General features: G+C 39.8%; 3 protein-coding genes and 1 pseudogene across 4 annotated transcripts in view; all 4 read left to right on the top strand.

The window, feature by feature from the left end:
• The first annotated feature begins 679 nt into the window (after positions 1–679).
• Positions 680–6218, top strand: Tbc1d15-17 (TBC1 domain family member 15/17). 2 transcript variants are annotated; one of them, XM_018455594.1, is made up of 10 exons: positions 680–814; positions 2111–2203; positions 2280–2781; positions 2877–3047; positions 3222–3316; positions 3411–3609; positions 3714–3931; positions 4003–4317; positions 4390–4621; positions 6156–6218. In XM_018455594.1, the coding sequence occupies exons 1-10, from the start codon at positions 710–712 to the stop codon at positions 6200–6202; spliced, it is 1977 nt and encodes a 658-aa protein (XP_018311096.1). In that variant the 5' UTR covers positions 680–709; the 3' UTR covers positions 6203–6218. The 2 variants fall into 2 exon arrangements, with proteins under 2 accessions (XP_018311096.1, XP_018311095.1); XM_018455593.1 differs by lacking the exon at positions 6156–6218 and having other exon boundaries at positions 4390–5325.
• On the top strand, positions 6177–7454 carry LOC108727454 (uncharacterized). Its single transcript, XM_018455595.1, has 3 exons — positions 6177–6490; positions 6563–7068; positions 7152–7454. Exons 1-2 carry the CDS (start codon positions 6261–6263, stop codon positions 7017–7019), a joined length of 687 nt encoding a protein of 228 aa, XP_018311097.1. The 5' UTR covers positions 6177–6260; the 3' UTR covers positions 7020–7068; positions 7152–7454.
• A 1753-nt stretch (positions 7455–9207) lies between these two features.
• Positions 9208–12427, top strand: LOC108727413 (uncharacterized; annotated as a pseudogene).
• Positions 12428–20303: 7876 nt separating this feature from the next.
• The window catches only part of LOC108727393 (protein dachsous-like), a 3790-nt gene continuing 1387 nt past the window's right edge, over positions 20304–22706 (top strand). The window contains 3 exon segments of the mRNA XM_018455510.1: positions 20304–20330; positions 22010–22151; positions 22154–22706. The exon segment at positions 22154–22706 is cut by the window's right edge and continues 1387 nt beyond it. Coding sequence (XP_018311012.1) covers positions 20304–20330; positions 22010–22151; positions 22154–22706 — 722 coding nt within the window.

The following is a 22706-nucleotide window of genomic DNA, read 5'->3' as shown; positions in this document are numbered from 1 at the left end:
ATATATGAAATCATGTGGTTTATCTACGTAAGAATTATTCATTGAATCATTTGGACTCAAGCCGATACTCATTGAGTTGTATTTGTTAAAACTGTTCAACCACGATCGAGAATATTCTCTGCTAGAATGGATTAAACTCATTAAATGGTTAACTCTGAAATTATACTGCAGGTAACTACAATTCCCTAGTTAATCACTTCTGTAAGGGATGCCTCCTCGTAAAAAAAACTTACCTCAATGCGATTAAATAAAACCGGTTTGCAATGAGATTTTTCCAATTTGCGGATCTATTTGCATTAGAAACTACAGGCGCAGATAATACGGCGAATAATCGAGTCTTTTACGTTTGTACAATCTATTTGACATTTGTACATGTGGGAACGTTCTCCACGTTTTCGCCGCTCGCTTCAAGAAATGGATCCAAGGAACCGATCGTTTCAACTCGGTGAAAAGTACTCCGCAGTGCACTCCGCCCGCTCGTTGTTTTAATTCGTCCGACGAACGCGGGGTGAATTAAAGGCCGCGCAATAAACAGCGATGTTATCGCGCGGCGTTGGTTTGCGAGAGCGAGCGAGAGGGACGATGCGGTGTGAGAAAGAGAGAAACGCGTGAGCGAGAGCGAGAGAGAGCGAGAGAAAGAGAGCGAGAGCGAGCGAGAGAGAGAGAGAGAGTTCGATAGTGGGAGCAGGTCGGAGGGTACAGTGCCGCGATGTGGGACAGTTGTGATGAGAGCGAGTGCAGGGAGTTGAATTCGACGAGGACGAGGACTGATCGCACGAGGCCCGAGATGTTCGAGCCCACGGAGCAGGGAAAGGTGAGCGAACGCTCCGTCTCTTCCTCCCGGACGTCGCGGAGGTCGAGCAGGGAACGGTGCACCGCCGGGCGCGTCGAGACACGTTCGTGCTCCTCGTGCAATCGCAGAGGATGACGTTCGCCGACGTGCACCCGCCCACATGTACACGTCGCGTGATTCATAAGGACGGGAATTCGACGTTCCACGAGCGGCAACGGCATCCTCGACCGATCGACCGCGACTGAGAACACCCCCGGTGTTCGACGGGGGGCTCTTCAATGTTTTTTTGGTTTGGATTTGGAGGTTAGGCGTCTCGCGGATGATCATCGCGCAGTAACGTTTCGTAATCCTCGGTCTCGCAGGAGAAATCGCGCGGATAGTCCCATGTCGATATTATGAATATAATTACATTTGACATTTCTCTAGCTGTTTATACTCGTAAATAGTACGTAATTCGTTGTTGATTAGTATTTTTAATTGCGACACACTGACACTTGCATTCCCAGGCCTGCGATTTTATATTTGGAGATGTAGTTACTTGGTGCTTTCCAGCGAGAGATATTGTAACACAGTGGTCATTTCATCTTTGTTTAACATTGACAAACAATAAGGATGTAAATTGCTTTTTATTTTACACAAGTGATACTGAATAAAGGTGACTCTACGTGGTCAATAATACTGATCAGTAATACTGATAGTATAAATATTTTTAGTATTTTTACAACTTTACACGATCAGTATTATTGATAATATATTTTACTTTAGTTTCGATTACATTGTCTATTGCACTGTGATATACTGTGACATCTTAATAAAACGATATTAATGCTTGAATCAGAATCCAGATTATTATTAGTCTACGTCTTTATTTATATTATATAGTTCTACATCAATTCATCAATATTAACAATACACGCTCAGTTATATTATCAGTATTTGTTAATACTGATAGTATTATTGATCGTATAGGGTCAGCTTATAAAGTTATGTATTTTATACTCAGATAATGACGTCACTATTTGCTTTGGTAACATAGTTATCGCACAATAACACAGGTTTATTAAACCTCACTTTTAATATGATTTAACAAAAGTTAGTAAAGCACATGGTCTCTAACATGTGCAGAATATAGGTAAAAGCTCAATTGAATCTCTTGTCAGAATAAAAAGGAACATGCATTCAACTGAGTTATGACAAATGAAAATTATCTGAGTTTTGTAAATAGAAAGCAACGAATGATTTACTGTGTTATCTGTGTCTTTTGTTGGAAAGTACGTTATCTCCTGCAAATTGTTGACCTGTTATTAATTCTGTTAGGATCTCTGCATCCATACGGGTGTTGTGCTTCGTGGAGCGAATGCCAGAGAAGACGAGGTTCACAGTTTAGGAACGCTTAATATCGTGGAATACGTAAGATTCCGTTATTGGATTAATATTACGCATATACGGAGACTTGTAAAGAGCTTGTTTTATTTTTGCATTACAGAGTTTCGGTAAGTGCATAGAATGGAAGCCTGTAGAAGATTCCGTGGTATCGGAATGCCAAGATCAAGATCCAGAATGGTCTCTAGTGGATACGCACACGAGAAGAACTCGCACAAACTCGGAGGGTCCGGACTCTTTTGGACGTACGAGAACCGTTAAAATATTATTCTCCGATCTGAAGTCATTTCGCGTGAATCACGGCGGACAGCAGCTCATATTTATGCAGAGGGATGGTACCACCTACGTTGCCTTCTTTCAGCTGGCTAACGCTGAAAGTTTCGTTAATTCGTTAAAAGGATTCATCAAATTTGTAAAATCACGCTCGGATAGGAATTTATATCTGGTGCTGGACGAAGTTGAAACTGTCTTGAAGAGATCTTTTGCCGAGTTGGATCTGTTTCAAGAAAACACTTCTGATTATGTGTGGAAGTTTGTAAAGAACTTACACAATCGTCCTTATGAAACAACAATGGAGGCATTCAGCAAACTTGCAGATATCTGGTGTAAGCGGATAGATTAATGATCTCCAATCAATACATTTATCAGTGTGTTTGTAAACATAAACACAATGATTTCATATTGTTTAATAATGTTACAGTGTACAAAGAGCCAGTGAAGCGACCTGTTGAGGAAGCAGTAGCTGATTTATTAAACCAGTCTCTTACGATCGATCCTCATCCGCGTGTATCTGTATCTATAGGATCCGGAGAAGAGTATGAAGTAATTGGAGTCGGAGTGGACTTACCTCCACGACCACCGTGTCCGCGCGGTAATACATTAACATATAAATTTAAAAATTATTCTATAAAAAATAAAATTACATCATAAGAGAGAGAAAGAGAGAGAGAGAGAGATATGGTTATATATATATATACATATATATGTGTAATATATTTAATTGTATATATATTTTTTGCTTAAATAAAAATTATAATTGTATCAGGTGCGCCGTTAACACAAGAACAATGGGAAAAATGTAAAGATCGAGAAGGAAGAATCACTGATCCTGAGGCTGTCAAAGAAATTATCTTTCGGGGGGTATGTATCTAAATATTTTTCCAGCAATAATATTAGCATTCTTTATATAATGTATATAATGTAATTTTTTAATATATTTGTGATAATTTATTAGGGTATTTGTCCATCATTACGTTTTGAAGCATGGAAATTTTTATTAAATTATTACCCATGGAAATCGACGCATAATGAAAGATTAGAACTTAAGAGAAAGAAGACTGACGAATATTTTACGATGAAATTGCAATGGCGTACATTCACGACTGCGCAAGAAAGCCGATTTTCTGATTATAGGGAACGAAAAAGTTTGATAGGTAATTAAAACAGCAAAATTGTTATTTTTGTAAGAATACATAATTTATTCCTAACTGTGCTTTTATATTTTGAATGAAAATCGAATTTTTTAATGTCATTTCAGAGAAGGATGTTAACAGGACAGATAGAACACATCCTTACTATGCGGGGGATAATAATCCACACTTGGAACAATTATATGACATACTCATGACCTATGTAATGTACAATTTCGATTTAGGATATGTTCAGGGTATGAGCGATCTTCTTAGTCCAATTTTATTTTTAATGGATAATGAAGTAGATGCGTTTTGGTGTTTCGTTGGATTCATGGATAAAGTAGTAAGTATGATGTTATCTGCGTAATAATAATAATTAATGAATATCTATAACTTTTTTTTCTTTTAAAACAGAGTACTAATTTCGAGATGGATCAGAAAGGTATGAAGGGTCAATTGTGTCAATTATATACGTTATTGTGCACTACGGAACCGCAATTAGCATATTATCTGAATAGACATGATTCTGGAAATATGTTCTTTTGCTTTCGATGGTTGTTAGTATTATTTAAGCGAGAATTTAGCGCGATCGATATATTAAAGTTATGGGAGATATTATGGACCGATCTACCCTGTAAAAACTTTCATTTACTAATATGCGCGGCCATTTTGGATACAGAGAAGAATATTTTAATAGAAAACAATTACGGATTTACGGAAATTTTGAAGGTAAAACGTTTTCCTGGTATAACAGTAACATAAATTTATCAGCATCCTGACATGTTATATCATTGTTTACAGCACATAAACGATTTGTCACTTCATATCGAGTTGCCTTGGACAATTTCTAAGGCAGAAGGTATTTACTATCAGCTGATGTCTGTGGAACATCTGATTCCGGATGACATACGTGTAATTATTGGACTGGAGCCATTGCATAAGTCGTCGCCGACGAATGGAAGCGACGACGAAGCATCTAGTAATAATGCTCGAGCCAATGGTCCTCGTAATAATTCGAGACGAAATAGCACAGGTAGCGCCAATGTTAAATTAGGAGATGATGAAGTATCGTTTGAACGCGGATTGAACCTGTCGTATATGTGAGGTCAGGACTGGACCTTTATAATCATTCACTAACAGAAAACTGATTGAAAGTCTATACGAACAGAGAATATAATAATTGTTTCGGTTTTCCCGAACGAGGATTTACACGTTATCTTATAGTTTGAAAATGTAGCTGATTTTAAACATGTTATTGACAATAATTTTCACGCAGCTTTCAACGAAATCGATGCTTTGAGGCATAAACGATAAGAAGCACGTTCCTAAACGTATGTCAATCAGATTTCTTTTAATTGGACGGTAGATATAATTCTTTTTTCTGCTTTAAACGTTGTGATTGATCGTGATCGAGATTCAAATTCTAAACCATGGAATATGAATGTAATGAATACGTTTCAAAAAATAACTAATGGTAGTGTTGAATTTTGAGATATTTATAACACTTACTGCATGTACAGAGATGAAAGAATGAGATTATAATTGATGCGTGTGTAAAAACATGCACATATTTTAGTGCGTAGAAGAACTCACGACGATTGTTATGCGCGAACCCGCGGAAACAGATTAAAGATAACATCTTCAGACCTCGATAAGTGTTATATACGCGTAACTTTCACCTAAGTTACAGTCTCTTTTTCTAGATTTGTATAAAGCTTACTGTACATTTCTAATAAAAATCACTTATTTAATCTTTCATATATCCTCGATATACAGTTTTCTTCCTTCTACTTATGCCCATTTTTACCAATGTAGATTAACTTCAATTTCGATTCAACTTACTCTTAATCTTTTTCTAATTCTTAAAACTAGACCACAGACTTCTATAAGATTATGAAACTGGAAAAAAATGAAGAGTTATATTGAACCAAAATTAAAATTAAATTACATTGGTAAAAACAGATATTAGTCACTTCAATTCTAAAAATAATTTGAAAGACCGGAAGATTAATAAGAAATATGCTTTAATAAGTAATATTAACTGATATGTATATGTAACATCATTCAGCTAGGATTTTTTATGCTTAATTATTTTATGAATTTTCTATACTTTTGTTGAATTATGTTTATTAGTATTCAGCCTTGAAATGCAATTGATTAATTATGTGAAAAAACTGGAAATGTAATATAGTATTAAATTAATAAATAGTTTAATATATTATTAATTAGCACTGCAATTTATTATTAATTAATAGAACATACATAGAGAAACGTTTCATTATATTATTCAGCCTTAAAATGCAACCTATTAATTATTTAAAAGAAATGTAATTATTAATTAATAATCAATTTAATACGTTACTAATAAGCATAATTTTTTTTATTATTAAATGATAGAAAAAAAATACATAGAGAAAACCTTTCGTGATAGAAATCAAAGATATCGAGATATGAATTCTTTCAAAAATACATTTTTTTAATTTTATCGGATTTATTTATTTATTTATATAGAAGCTCCAAGAGCAAAGGAGATATTGTCAGATTTCATTCATGACATTCATGTTCAGGTTCCGTCTCGCTTCATGGCGTTCGTGCACGGAAACGTAAACAATGACGTATAGCTGTTAGTTGTACTCAGCTGACCTTTCGTAACAAAGAAAATTCGATCGAGCATGGAATTGACTGAATGTGCCGCAAAACGACGAAAGAAGTGGAAGAGGAAGCGACGCTTGAAGCGCTTGAAAAAGAAACGGCTGTGCGAGCAAGAGGTTAGGTTCAACGCGAGTCATTGGACGGCCTTTCCCGGGTATGTCACAGATGCACGAGAGACGCTAGCGACGGGCACGATGCAGGCCGACGCTTTCTGGAAGAATTATGCCGTGGCCCAGGAATGGCAGAAACGGTAGGTTCGCAAGTTAAATTGACAGTAAAATCAAAGAGAATCGATCGTCAAAGGAATCTCGTCGGTTTTCAGACACAGCATAACCTGGTGGAGATCACGTTGCGTCGCTCTGGAGCACGAAAATAAATTGCTGCGCGACAAAGTGAGATCTCTGGCTCATCGTCGCGGTTATCGTAACTCTCGGGAGAATTATAATTATCACGCTGATAACGACAATGACGATGCTCAGGGAGATGACACGGAATCCGATACAAATGAGGATCTGGAGTTCAACGTGACCGAGGATATGTTGAACTTTTTCGAGACGAGCGAAAGACACAAGCGAGAGATGCGGCTAAAACGTGAATGTAGTGAGACCGAGTATGAAGAGAAAAATTTAGAGGAGAAACCTTCCGTTGGCACTGCTGAGAGCACCCAGGTGAAAAAAGAAGAGGCCAATCTGTTGCAGGGCGATGCCGGTTCTAAGATATTGGCGAAGGAAATCTCTCCACAAAACATGGTAGAGCGATACGAAGATACAGCGAATTGATAATATTAGTCCAACATTCTTCTGAAACCTTAGGATTAGCCATAATCTAGTGAGCTATGAAATGTATTCTCTATTTAATGTTTAATGTATTCTAAGAATATCTTGAAAAATAAAAATTATTTTCTTTTATAGTTTGGAAGGCAGCATTACTAAAACGTCAAACGTCAATTCAGTCAATTGCCTTTTGTTTCGCAATTGCGCTTTAAATCTAACATGCTTCCGTTAATACGAGAGATCATCGGTAGATGACGCCATCTCAACGTTTCTGTGATTTTTGCTTGCTGCTCTGTAACTGTAGATGGAATTACTAGGATTAATATCGAGGCTCCTTTCTTCAATATTAATAGTAAGGAAGGAATATATTTATTTATATGCTAAAATATGTTTCATGCAGTAGAAATAATGATGTGTTACTTTAAAGAAGAATAAGATTGTACAGGTTTGTTCCCGTGTTATATATATTTAATTAATCCTGTACATATTATGTGTTATTTTTATAACTGATATATCAGTTAAAAGTAATACATTTTATATACATATATATGGGATTAAAATATATATATATAATTAATATATATTTTAAAATATATATAATCACCTAAACATAAGTTAAAAATAACATATTATAATTTCACATTCAATGATATAAATATAACACATATATTATATTACATTGGTGAGTATGAAATTATAATATTCATGTTATGTTACTTTTAGTTGATATATATTTCCTGGATATTTTTTAAAAATAGGGTTTTCTGATTCGTCGATAAGATATTGGCTTTTTTTCTTTGTATTTCGACTTGTTAGATTTATAAACTGTAAAAAATATAATATATATTCTAATGTGTTGAACACTTGGCAGCTTAATATTCAGATGACAAATATGATTCGGATCCCCTTCCCCCTCTCTCTCTCTTAAAATAGAAAAATCTCAATCATAAAATCGGATTTGTACGTAGTTCGTAAGATCCTTCTGAGTCACATAAGCACATACATACACCGTAAACTCGTGAAGACCCGCGGTGCAAGACAACCAATTGCGCCAGAGGCAATATCAAGTTGTTTCTCTCGCGCAGCAACGGCGCAGCCATAAATGACACCCATCATATGAAATACACCGAGGGGGAAGCAATTAATAGCTAATCTAAACGACGGAGCAATTACACTCACATATTATTATTACTTGGATCAGAAATAATCGATCGGCACTGTCGCGGTGTGAAAAACATTATAGCCTCGTGACGTGCGATTATGCGTTTACGCTCGCGCGTGTGCATAAAAAAAATGAAAAGGAGCGAAAACGCGCGACGGAGACGTCTTAAAAAGTTGCACTAAAAAGTTGGATCTAACGTGAAGACAGATGCTTTACTATCTGTTAATTTCATCGCGAATATACGCGCGCAAAACGAAGTGTTTTAACATTTTCTAGAATATCGATGACTGCGTTCGATTAGTAGAAATAGTAGCTTTTCAACTGTTGTAAGATTCTTTAATATGATCGTATACATTTAGATCCAATAGGGAACTAAAGGCAAGTTATATTAAAGGCCGATTATATTAAAGAATTTTATAATAGTTGCAAAGTTGCTTTTTCTGCTTGGATCTTCATTGGTATACATAAAAGGAAATGCGTATTCCATGTATTTACTTGGTCCGTTTAACAATCCAGTCATCATAAAGATGGATTCTATCAAACAATATGATGTAACGTACCTGTTCTTATTCAACAATGTAACTATATGTAACACGTGTGTTATATTACATCACTCACTCAACAATATAATTATAATATATAAAAAGATAAAGGCTTTACAAATTAAAAACTAGTAAATAATAAAAAGCATTCAAGTCTACGCAAGACCTTTCGCAGAAAAGCTATTTAAATTCGTTACATATAAAAATTATAACACAATAAATGTGTTATATTACAGTTGTATATTATTGTTGAATGAGATTACAATTAACTAACAGATACGTTACATGTAACTAGGTGTTTATTGGGACGTCAGGTAGATACGTTCATCACAATAATTTCAGAGATTTAAAAGATTTCGCAAAAGAAAATCCAAGGGAAAATCAGTCTCGTCTATTAGTATCGCATTCTGAAGGATGCATTCGGATGCAGCTGGATCGGACCTGCAATTCTGTCGAGTCGTTCACGTGTGGAACCGCTCTCTTTTTGTCCATGAGAGCGCTATGCCTCTGTAACTCAATTACCGCGTATTGTGTTCGTGCCTGTGGGTACCACGCGACGCACACGATTTACCGTGCACGACGATGACGACAACGATGACGGCGACGACGACGACGACGACGACGACGACGACGACGACACGAAGGTGCAGCGCAACTTGCCCATGGTACGGATCAAGGCCATAACTCTTGCGTATGCGGAGTAAAGTAGTTGATATCACGTATTCAGAATCCCGTAGCCAAGGCCTTCAGATCTCCTTTGTCACTGATTGAACGTGGCGTCGCTAGAATTTCAGGACTTATACGAATGTACGACGAGAATTAAAACGCAAACGCAGTGAAGATATAGATACCCATTCCGCTAAGGTCGCGTTAAGGGCCATGGCACACAAAAGACTAAGCAGTAAAACGTAAACTGTAAGCAAATTGGCCAATCATAGTAGAGACCGTAAGCCCATAACGTAAGCAGTAGCGAATCCAACATGTTGATTTCCTTACGTCTTACGTTTTATTATTCGAGTTCTTCTGTGTGTCATAGCCCTAAGACTGCTATCACTCATCATGAATCTTTAAATTGATGACGACAAAAGCAGGGAAACACATAATGAAAATTCTTGCAAAATATATTTAAAAAAAAATTTTTCAATAAAATAATTTTTACAATTGATAGTACACACTTATGAAATATAAAACACTCTCCTTTTATTTTTAATAAAATCATATTTATCTCAATTCAACTGTTATATAGCTTGCTTCGTTTTCTGGTTAGGCATAATTCGATTTCAAATATATGGATTTCGAATATATTTATTGATTACCGGATTGACCGAAATATAAGAGAAATTTTCAGTATATTTTATTATATAATTTATTCTATCAATTGCAAATGCTATTTTATTAAAAAAAAATACATTTTAACATAGCTTGCAAGAATTTTCTTTATATATATTTATTTTTCTCGCTTCTGACGTCACAATCCAAGATAGCTGCAGTAAGTAGATAAAAAAGCCTTGAAGTAATTTACGGTTATATTTTTCTTCCCATTAAAAACGGTCGATTTAAAATTTAGTTATCTCATTAGAAAAAACACCGTGCCAGAAACATTTTCTGATTTATATCTTAATCGTTTGTAAGTCATTATCATAGAAAGCTTCCTGAACGAAATGTTTCGATAAAGAACATCCCGTCGCCGGATAATTCGGGGAAACAAGAGGTGACTCCATGATATGTCGAAGATAGATTGGAGCAGAACGTGAAGGAAGCTTTGGCCGGATCGTCCAGATATACGTTATCTGTAGCCGAACCCGCGAACAAGGTCCAAATTCTCGGACCAGTTCGTGAGAAGACGGCATCGATATCTTCGTCTGAGAAAAAGTTCCTAATTATCGAAATAATGCGTGTCGTGATGCCTGACACCTCGATTTACGTGTTGGATCGAGGTCTATTTTTTTCTACACTTTTACGAGAACATCCAAGAATTCCGCACTCCTTCGGATCTAAATTATTTCGTTCCCATACCTCTTCACAAAGACAAACGAGAGGGAAATTAAAATCCTTCTCATTGTTTATCCCAGATAAAAGGATAAGCCAGAGATGCTCTAATCGAGACCTAATAGGTTTGAAAGTAACAATGCGTTGAGAATCACCAACGATTCATCAACGATAAAATCAATGATCGTCATTTGCAACAATTTCGCGATGGCTGCAAATGTATTGTGATACACGAAAGAAGGAGAGGAAACATGGAAAACAAAGATTTATTAAAACAACTAAAAATTTCACTGGTTTAGTAAATCTATCGTCGTAATATACAGGCAGCCAGTTTTCTATGTTAAAATAGTACAGCTGAATGAAATTAACTATTATAGGTAATCATATTTGTTATAATAGCGCAGCAAAAATGACTCTATGAAAATCAATCCAATATTTAGATCAAAATTTTGAACAAAACATGCTAGTAATGAAAGAAACTGATTACATTAGTAATTTTTATCGTAGCAAAGAATTAGCTGAATTACTGATAACTGTTTACAGACACGATTTCTTTGTTGAACCATTTCAAATCTTTTTAATTATAGATGAACTCACCCAGCAAGCTATAACTTTGTTGAACAACCTAATCCATTTTTTTCCTACTTTGTGTGAATTTATTTTATGTGAATGGCATAAATACGTATACGCGGTACGCCTAGCCGAACTAAATTATTTATTTTCATTCGAGACGAGCTCTGACTTATAGATGGCAAGTTCCCAATCAGTGTAGAACACGTAACGTCCTTCCTCTCTTTTTCCCGGTAAACCGGTCGGTCCTACGCAAAGTAGTTGCACTCCGGAGAGTCATTTTGTATTCCCTCCGCGACTTTCATTTAGATCTTTATCGATCAACTTTCACAGTGTGCTCCGCGCATTGCACTTCATTAAGTTTGCTTTCGACCTTTGCGGGCTTTCGCGGGAATACAGTATCAAGGACTTGTACATTAAATTCGCTTTTCACTGCGTTATATCGATGAGAATCGTTACGGAGCTTTCACAAATTGCAGTAAGTATCAATCAATCGCTAACAAACTTGATAGCGATGCGCTATTAAGTGTGACACGTTACGACTAGTTACGAGTTTTTTAGGAATCTACAACGAGAAATTTCAAGCGTGTTGGAAAGCTGGGCAATAATGTTATGTAAAGAACGAGTAATAGAGAAATGCTAACTCGCGAACACGTTCTAGCTCACTTAGGCGTCGTGCACGCGCGGATGGCAATTATTGTCCATTATTCACGTGAGTAAGAGTCTTATAAAGTCCCACATTTTTACGCTGATGTACTTTTTCAAGGCGCGCCCATATTTTTTTGCTAAATCCATCTAACAGATGTAAAAATTGTCAAGCTGGTATTGCCGAGTGTTCACTCTTGTGTGCATTTACAGGCTTTCAAAGCAATTTGTCTTCAATTATCGAGAGACACGCTCTCGGATGGAAACGGGCGAAAAAATATCGAGAAGTGCTCGTTTTGGCGAAGTGCTCGGGATCTCTCAACCCCGTCAATTCCCAAAGGTTACACACAGACTTCTGGGATTTCTTCCCTTCCACCCCGCAGTTTTGTCTTCTCTTCATCGCGCCCCGGAATCCATTGCACTTGCAACCGCATTGCTTGAAGGACCACCTTTCACAGTACCAAAATGGCGTCGCTATGGACAGGAATGAACGCAGAAAAATGTGATTGAGTAATTTTTATCTTACAAGACTGGTGTGTAAAAATATTCTGGTTTCTTTGTTGAATACATGACAAACTTTACTCGTCTGAAAGTAAAAATACAGGTGTAAAATAAAAAGTACATTATATACAATTATAATAAATTTATTCAAGTGATTACCTTACAATAAATTATTTTTCATGCAATTATATTTCATGAATATGTATAAATATGTATAAACATGTATAAACACACATAAATATTCATAAACATGTATAATCATATATAAAATATGTTCATTATTATTTCTATTACATTAAAAAGTAATTTTACAAAAGAAAGAGGGATGTATGAACAAGTATGAACATATTTCATATATGATTATACACGTTTATAAATATTTATGTGTGTTTATATATATTTATACATATTCGTGCATGAAAAATTTTGTATCGGGTAGTAAATCGGGTATAAACTGTAAGCATGAACAACTCTCAAAATTTACTTCACGAAATATAACAAGTATCTTATAGTATATATGATTGTACGATAATCACTCATTTATTAGAATAGTAAAATAAATTTTACATAAGCACCTGTTTCTATATGGACCTACTAATTCCATACTGGAATTCTAGCACATATTATTTTACATATTTCTTCATGTGGAAAAGATCGTAAAACATAGATGGGGCGCATGTGCTTTTGCTTTTTATCGGATCTGTATCATTAGCAGTCGCAATAAATTCTACGAGTTCGTATGAGGGATATCCGCGTCGAGAGTGGAGTCCGCGAGTCGTTCAAAAGGACAACGAGAACGAGGACGCTGTGGAGGCACCTACGATCTTGCCTTATTAAGCCCCCTACCTCCCTTTCCTTTCGTTCTGTCCTTCTCTCCCACTCTACCCCACTGTGCAGCACTTAAAATCATGGCTGCACGTAACCGTCTACTGATTATATGGATTCGGCGATGATTTCTGATGATGCCCCCAACCCCCGAAATGGTAAAATAATACAGTGTCGTGTCCTAGCCCGGACCCTTTGGGTTCCGTGGGCTGGTTCGTTAGCGGAGCCTTGGCGCGAGGCACCCTGTCATTATGCGGCTGGTCCCCATCACCCCCACCAGTACCCAATTTTCGGTGCCCCTCCACAGCGCGCGAGCTCGACAAATCCCCTTGGCATCGCTGCCGTCGCTCTCCTTTCTTTTTCTGCCGCGCGCGCAGTCTCCTTGGCTCGCCTGGGGCCCCCCGGCCCGGTCCTCTTTCATGGAGTGCTACTATTCTACGCTTCGCGACGTCGTCGCCCGTTTGTTTACGCCGCGAGTCGCGTGAATCGCCGTCGTGAGAAAGTATCCCCGTGCACTTTCTGCCGCACGACGCGCGTTACATGTCCACGGTTGTTAACTCTTTTCAGAATGAAATAGAAAGAGCTCCCCGAAATGTCACGAAACTTGACGAAAAAAATTGTATTTCTGACGTCCGTAAATGCTCTTTATCTTTCTGAATCGTGTCCTTGTAAAATGGAATACTTTGTATACCATGTCCATTTACGGGAACGTTTACGCTTGCCTCTTTATCGTGGAATAATTGTTTAACGAATATGCGCCGCGTAAACGTTTTTCGAACAAAAGAACGGAATAGCGTAATTCATGCGATGTTTATATTGATTTTAGAGTTTAAGGAAGTATTACGTATTTTTTAACAAAATTAAAAAATTATGAAAAAAATTACAAATTTTTCTATATTATATTTGAAAATAATACAATGAGTTTGCTGACAATTTAGAATCTGGATTGAAAATTATTTCAATGAAAAAGTGTTTTTAAAAAAATAATTAAAATAAAATAAGAAAATATTTCATTTAAACTATACATTTCTAAAGTTTCAGCCACTTTTTGCAGAAAAACTATACCTATCATCTGACACATTCCTTAAAAACTTTGATCAAAATAAAAAATGAAAAATATCGATAAATATTAATGCACCTGCTACAATTTTTAGTTTCTTAATTAAAAAGATAAAGTGTCAGAAAAATTCTATTGATAAAAATAGAAAAATGATACTATTTTTGGTTGCAAGTGAAAGGAGAAACAAAATAGCAGACACTTAAGACTATTGTGCGATATAACCGTTGTATGATATATGAAAGATCTTATGTCGGCATCGCCTCGACTTCCATTTTCTCGCCTCCAAATAGTATTTTTTACGAAATTCGAGCGAGCAGTCACGACCAACGGACATTTGAAACTCGTAACTCGACTCGCTGACTTCGCCTAGCAACGTCTCGTCGTAGCCTACGCTCGAAAGCAACGCACATATTACCGCCTATCTTTCTCATCCCTGTGTCTTCGTATTTATTAAAAAGCGGATTTAATCCCACGCGATCGAATTGCGAAAAATAAGTTATCGCAAAGTGACCGCTTGCGACAAAGCCGGTGGCTCTCCGCGTGGAGTCTCACTCGGGTGCAGAATAGAGATTCGAAATGGCTAACGATATTCCTTAAACAGCCATTTACCGGTACATCTATCTTACTTGGAGAATAATGACACGACGGCTCGTTTTTGATCTCTCGAAATACTTACTCCGTGGCATAGTAACGTTTTCTTGGGCGGCCGACGTCGGCTGATTGGCTCCTCCGGAAGTGGATCGACAAAACCGCGGGGTTCCCATTCGTAAATCACGTTTGTAAAGGTACGCGCGGTTCTTGTATCCCCAGTATCCTTGGGGTGCCCCCGTCCTTGAAGGGGGCCTCTTTGCGGGTGTAGGTGGTCCCCGCGAACGGCAATCATTTCGCTTAATGACGAGAGAGACCTCGGTTCCTTCCTTTCTTCGGTCTCAGATTATCGCGCCGTGGTTCTTCCCCTATATCCACAGGACCACTTGGGTCTCCTTCCACCTCTTTGCGTCCTCGCCCTCTGCCCCCGCTACCACCTTTTATCCCCGAACTCTGTAATTTTCCTCTAGCGACCGTGCCACCACGTCGCGCCGAAATTAGTGTACGGTGGAACGATTTCGTGGAAATATACGTGGTCGTCTAAAAAAAAAGAGGGGAATCGGGCGCGACGGTGACGGTGGCACTTCTACTCCGCGACCTCAGAAAGGAAAAAAGGAACGACGGGAAAAGAAAAGGGAATTGGGCGAGAACGAAGACGAACGAGCCGAAGGAGAACGACGAGAATTAGGAGAGGAAAGGTAATAAGTAGAGGAGAGCAGAAGAGATAGCGGGAGAGAGAGGAAGTCTCCCCTCGTTCCGGGAACAGTCGTATGATGAGGAATCGTACCGAACGCTCTTTCGCTTTCCTCTCGATGGTGAGGTCCGCAGGTGCGCCAATCTCTCTCCCCGGTGTTGTAGGGGCGCCGTGTAAGCGTGACAACACGCAACATTTCTTTCTATCATGCCAAAAATGATACACATTGGCCGCGCAGATGGAAGTCATTATTATTACAAAGAAGCGTTTTTGCTGCCCGCCGTCTGTCGATGCCCGGACACATAGACGCGCTGACGGCTTACTGAGAAAAGCTCTTCTTCCCAAGGAGGGTTGCTTTCTCTCTCTCTCTCTTTCTCTCTCCCCCCCCTCTCTCTCTCTCTCTCCCTCTCTCTCTCAGATGTCTCCGCGAGGCGAAATCATCACAAACCGAAACTTGCAATGCGCGCGTTCCCACGTCATTAAAACCAACTACCGCCGATCCCGATCACTTTCGTGGAATTCGCGCGACAAGGACAATGCGCGACAAGCACGATGCGCGACGAGCGCATCCTGAAATCGCGCGTCGTTTCCACGCGTGGAACACGAGGAGCGACTTCTGCGGACGGGCGACTTAATTTCCGGGAAATATTCTACATGCCGCTGAGCGCGCCGTCACGTTACGTGATGGCTAAAGTGCGTAGACACGTCCTCCGCGCTCTCCTCCGCGCTTGGAGCACCTGCGAGAAAAGCCGGGCAGTGCGCCCGTTGACCGAGCAAACAATACGAACGATGATGCGCCGTCCTGAGCGCATTGTCCGCCACGCTGGCGAGGCAGTGGTAGGCGGTGGATTTATCTACCTACTCGTAGAGTCAGGTAGAGACGAAGAGAGAGAGAAAGGGGAATTGATAGAGAAGGGAAGAGAGATCTAGGGGTTCTCGACCCCCAAGACACGTCGCGTCGCTGTGCCGCGCGGCGGCCGACCGGCTGCCGCCGCGCCGTCGGAAACGCCGCGCCGGTGTGGATCGTCCTTTCGTTCCGGGCTGATTTCGCGCGGCGGCGCCTCGGTGATCTATCAAATGCCTATCATCTCGCAAAGTAACAAATTACCACGACGATCTTTCTCGACGGGTCTCTCGAAGCGAAGCGTATTGACGAATCTTTGTAACGGCCGTGCGAGCGAGATCCGATTTGAGACGGTTCTACGGCGATTGTCGCGATCAATGCTCGTTATCTCATCTCATAATGGTTAATCTCTCGTCTGCAAACATATCCAGCTAACGCTAATGGGCTTTCTACAATAAACTGTTACTTGAGTTTTAAGTCTAAAAGTTGTAAGAAATTGACCAATCACAGTCGAATGTGAGAAGATAATCGATTATGATTGGTCGCAGTTTCTTATAGCTTAAGATTTAAAGCTTAGATAATGATTTATTGTAGAAAGCCTATAAGGAGAGAGTAAATACCAAAGTCTTGCATAAAACATAATACATAACGCATAAAAAGAAGGAAATAAAAATCTTTCATTTCCTTCCTTTTCATAAAATAGAAGACTTTGATTAGTTGGTTTTCTTATGCCTTATGTCTGCGTTATGCATTATGCAAGAATCTGTGTTCTCCTACCTTACATCGAGAAAAAAACTTGCTGTTTAAAAAAAAAATTAGTTGAATCAACTAAATACAGCGGTAATGGGCTGTCAAGCAAATATTTGTAAATTCAAACAAATAACATGTGATGTGAGAAATTCAAGTATATTTAACTTAAATATATATACAGGGTGTCCCATGGGAATGTGTTGAAACTAATCAGCTGTCATTTTCGAAGGTATTCAGTTATTGAAAAGACAAAAATTGCGTTGAAAAGAGAAAAATCTGCAATTTTTAATGAGTATAAATAAAATTTAACAAAATGTTTGTGTATCAATTAATTTTATTGATGAAAAATAAATTAATGATGCTCATAATCTCAAAGAGTAATTTTTTCGGAGGATGCACCATCTGAATTTGTACAAAACACAATTTTTTAATGAAAGCTCGTAAAAACTTTTTCTAACATATCGTTTTTAATATTGCTAACAACTTTTTAAATAGCTGCTACTAAATCTGAAGCTATTTTTCAATCTTATCTGCGATTTTATATATAATTTTAGCGCTTAATTTTAGCATAATTTTTACAAAATTAATATTTTATATATGGAACATTCTTCGAATATGTAACAATGTATAAATGGAATATTTAACGATTATTTGAATATTGTTGTTACATTCTATAAATATTTCGAGATATTCCAGAATACTCTTGAAACGTCATTTTGAGATTTTAACAACATTTTGTAAATATTTCAGAAATATTTAGCGCTAGCTGGATATATGGTAATATCTTTTGATCGCCGCGTGCGCGTTTGCGTGCTATGCTACAATTCGCTGAGGTTGTCTCGCAATTGAGGAAACGCTGACAGTCTAATGTTAGCCGATACCTTGAGCTCCGCATTTTACGACAGTGCTTAGATTTTTTTTGCAACCGTAATTGCGGCTGTTAAGAATGTCCTGTTGATCGACAAGGATATTGGCTCTTAGGGCGATCGAGTATTTATAATATCTACACATATCTTCTCTGATGAGGAAGTATTTATATCATATATCGTTATAAACTTATGATATTTAATTCTCTCTGTATGAAGACATTTAAAAAAAATAATAATATTAGGTTTAGCAAAATGTTTATTTTGCAATTGTTTGAAGTTTTCTCCGCTCTGATTAGGTTACACTTTTAATAAAAATAAAAACGGTTTGTAGCTTCAAGAATAAATCAAATGTAAATAAAATGCCTATATTTTTTTACATTACAACTCAAGCTTCTGTACGGTTAGTACGCAATAAAATACATTTATAAAATATAATTAATTAACAATTGAAATGTACTTACTAATTAAGTTAACTGCAAAGTATAAACATTTCGATTTTAGATTTGAGTGCGGAAGTACAAACTGATGTTTGTATAATACTTGGCTGTACACATGTATTATTTACGTATCAGCAATTGAAAAGACTCGTATAAGCATTTTATTTATATTTGATTTATACTTTTAGAGAGACTAATCTAGAAGAATAATCTTATCTCTCACAGCGAAGAAAATTTTCAACAGTTGCAGAATAAATATTTTTCTTAATGCGGTCATTGCAAATTTCATATTTGGGAAATGTATTATCGTAGAAATTGTCTATTACTATTAATCGATCTGCATGTATAATCCTTTCAAAATAACTTACAATTACGTCATTCTGCAATTGAGCATTATTATGTCTATGCAACTATAACGTTACCTTTAATTTTCTATTTTTAGAACATTAAAATCTGGAGACACGATAGGTATGTCTTGGCACTAAGCAAGCGTAGCGACGTCATGGCGAGTTAATGTAACACTGGAAACATATATTTGTAATAACTTTTTTATGTAACTTTTACACATCATTCCCTTACTTTAAAAATGACACAATACAAAAAATTAAGTTTCTCGGAAATGGAAACAAACTATTTGTCAACTTGACAGAAAATTATTGATTAATCAAATAATATTAGTAAGAAGAATATATTCTTAATTAATCAAACGTTATTTTTGTCATTTTCGTTTCACAATCCTTAAAAAACTACTCTTTGTAAGGACTTTAATGAGTTTATAAATCATCATTTTTTTAATTGTGTTTTGACAATTTTTATGAAATTACGTTGCTTTACTTTTGATGGTAGATAGTATTAATATATAACTCATTCATGGTAATAATTAACAAATTACATTTTTTTTTAGTTATATCTCTCATTTTTAAAGTAAGAGAGATATCATAATGCATAAACGTCGTAGTGTCATAAAAAAAATTTACAATACAAATCTGACGTTAAGCTCGATCGTCGTCTTTCGATTTAATTCAGGTTGCAACTTGTTCCATATTCAGTTTGAAATGCAATGGCATTTCGAGAATGCGCTTTATCTCGAGCATTCCCCCTCACAATTCGCGTAACATGCGTTTCTACGAAACGGCACGTTCTCGTAACCGTTTTTCTCGTCACGTTATGAAATTCCAGGATCTTTGTATCTCGTCTAAAGGTCTTATATCATTAGTCAATTCGTATGGGAGGTCCTATCGTAGTCATCTCCCACGCGGAAAATGTTCCTGGAAAAATGTCCCTGCAAATGTTCTCAGGTCGCAAAAATTTCAGGACCCTCACGATCTGTTCAGTTTGATTAGTCCACTAGACAATCCGTGCGACACAACCGAAAAGATCTTTTCGCCCCAGGGTATCTCTCCTGTAGGCCCAGTTCGCTAAATAACACGCGTTTCTAGGAGACGGCACGTTTTTCCCGTCTCGCGTCACAAAATTCCGGGACCTTTGGCACGAAGTGGACCTTCGGTACAACAAGAGTCTCGTAGGGTCGGGCGCGGAATGAGCGCCGACGGTAAGTCAGTTTTTCGCATACCGAACGCTCAGGTAGGTAGGTAGAGGAAGAAATGCACGGCGGTGGAGGAAAGATGAGGAGGAAAGGGAGCGAGAGGAGCGCAAGAAAGAGAGAGAGAGAGAGAGAAAAAGGGAGAGAGTCGGCATGCAGGCAGGCAGGTAAGAGAGTTTGGTATGGTCTAGCTGCTCGCTGCCGCGAAGAGCGCGTTGAATGCCGTAGCCGGGGCTCGGTACCAGAGCCGCCGAGCGCTCCCCTCTCCAAGATGGCCGCCACTGGTCGAGCCGAGGCAGTGAGGCCCAGCCGTGGGCCCCCCTGACCGAGCCAGGCGAGCCCGTCGGGTTAGGGGAAGGGTAGGCCTCGCAGGTGCCGCCATGTCAGTGCATGCCTAACCTCGAAGCCGCGCGGAACGGACGTTGGGCCCGACTACGCGATACCTCGTGCTACCGCTCTATCTGCGGAGGAAGGGTTATCTAATCTCCCTTGTCGTTTTCGTCCCCGCAGCTCGACGGATTCATAGCTGCTAACGTCGTACGTAGAGAGATCGGCGGCACTACTAGGACGGCACGATCCTGTCTCCTTCAGATCGGCAGAAAACGGTGCGTGACCGAGGAGAGTGTTCCGACCCTTCGCGATTAAAGTAAGGCCGCGTAGAAACGTCGGACGCGAAAGAAGAAACGAGACGATCGGCGCGCGTCTCTCTCTCTCTCTCTGCTCCGTGAAAGCCGTGAAAAGAAGCGTGCAAAACGGGCAAGTCGCGCTATATACCGTGATACTTCGCGTAACGAGATTGGGCAAAGGGCGCGTCGTAATTCATCTATTCGCGATTTTTCGACAGGTGTAGTACGACTGACAGTTCGGAGTGCTCTTTCGACGATCCGTCGTCCGCGAGTCATTCGAGTTTGCTTTCCTGGTCTCCTCGCTTCTGGAATTTTGTTCCTGGACCAACGTATAGACTGGTTTCTCAGTCGGGTCTGTTGATTCCGGTTCGCGAATCGATCGACGCGATCCGACGGTTTTCAGCCGGTCAGCGGGGATGACAGCGGCAACGACCGGCCCGTGACGTCGTGGGACGAATCGCGAACACGAAGCGGACGCGAAGTCCGCGACAGCACCGAGGAGTGCGAGGTGTCCCGACGGGACGGGAACACGACGGTCATGCATGACGCGGAACGATCGCACCGGGTTCGCGACCGGTCGTGCTGATCGGTTGTGCCGGTTATCGGGACGTGGATCTAATGCGAGGAATGTGCCATATCTCGCCTTCGTAAAGGAACTTGGCGAAGAAAACGGGAAAGGAGGGAGAAAAGTGGAGCGATAATTCGGTCAGTGGCCAACTTCATTTCGAACGAGCTCCGAATCTCCGCTGCTATATTCTCGCGGAGCGGATAACGCGAGGAATGCGCCATATCTCACCGTCGTAAAGGAACTCGGCGAAGAAAACGAGAAAGGGGAAAGGAAGAAAGGAAGTTTCGTGGAAGGGAAAAGTAGAGCGCCGCGATAATTCGGCCAGCGGCGAACTTCAGCTCGAACGAGCGAATCTCCGCCGCTATATTCTCGCGGAGCGAATAATGCGAGGAATGCGCCGTATCTCGCCGTCGTAAAGGAATTCGGCGAAAAAACTGGGAAAGGAGAGAGTAGGTAGTTCGCGAAAGGAGAGGAAAAATTAAAGCGTCGCGATAATTCGGCCAACGGCCAACTTCAGTTCGAGCGAAACTCCGCTGCTATGTTCTCGCGGAGCGGATCGGAGCACAGTTCGCGCGGCCGCAAATGCGGGTGTAAATCTACGACGCGGTGAGACAATTACCCCGGTACTTGAAACGTTCGTGGAAAGAGGAGAAGGGAATCGGTACTTCGCGTGTGAACGTATAATAAAAGTCGATGGAGTGAATACAGTCGCGAGAGACTCGTTCGAGGATAAAACAGTGATATTTGGTGGTTGCTTCGTGTTGGTGCTAATACAAAGGTTAGGTTAAGTTGGGTGATAAGGAAAGTGCCGGTGAAGAAAAAAGGAGAGGAAAAAAGCGACAAGGAAGGTGTGCGCGTACGGAGGAGGACACGAGGACTCGGCAGGTACGAGGAATTCGTTTCGCTTCGCATCGCGACCGACGGCCGCGCGTAGAGGATGGAAAGGTCGAGATAATATCGCGAGTGTCGAGGAGGGCGAGGAGGAGGAGGAGGAGGTGGAGGGACGGCCGTGGCGTGGTGCTGGAGGCCCCAGGATGTGGCATCTGCTACTGTTCCTCGTCCTGGGAGCGACCCCCGGCCTGGGCGCGATCCCCGCCCCGGGTGCGCTGCACGAGCGCGTCAAGTACCTGGAGGTGTCCGAGAACGTGCGGCCGGGCACCCGGGTGGGTTTCATCGACATTGACAGCCCGCCTTATCTGATAGCGCCGGTCCCGGGTTCGCCGGTGGAGACCGACCTGATCATCGAGTCGGCAACGGGGGAGATAAGAACGCGAGTGCCGTTGGATCGCGAGACCCGACCGTCGTATAGCCTGGTGGCGTTGCCGAGAGTGCGGGTGGTTATCACTGTGCTCGACGAGAACGATAACGCGCCTACCTTCGCCGTGGATCACGTGTACATCGAGTTCCCGGAGAACTCGCCCCGCGACGTCAAACGGCCTTTACCGCCAGCCTACGATCCCGATCTCGGCCAATACACGAC

The sequence above is a fragment of the Mycetomoellerius zeteki genome, unplaced genomic scaffold (assembly GCF_001594055.1).
Source record: "Mycetomoellerius zeteki isolate Tzet28-1 unplaced genomic scaffold, Tzet1.0 scaffold49, whole genome shotgun sequence".
In the NCBI taxonomy this organism is placed as follows: Eukaryota; Metazoa; Arthropoda; class Insecta; order Hymenoptera; family Formicidae; genus Mycetomoellerius; species Mycetomoellerius zeteki.
Note: the sequence above shows the minus strand (reverse complement) of the source record. Positions and strands in the feature narration are given on the sequence as shown.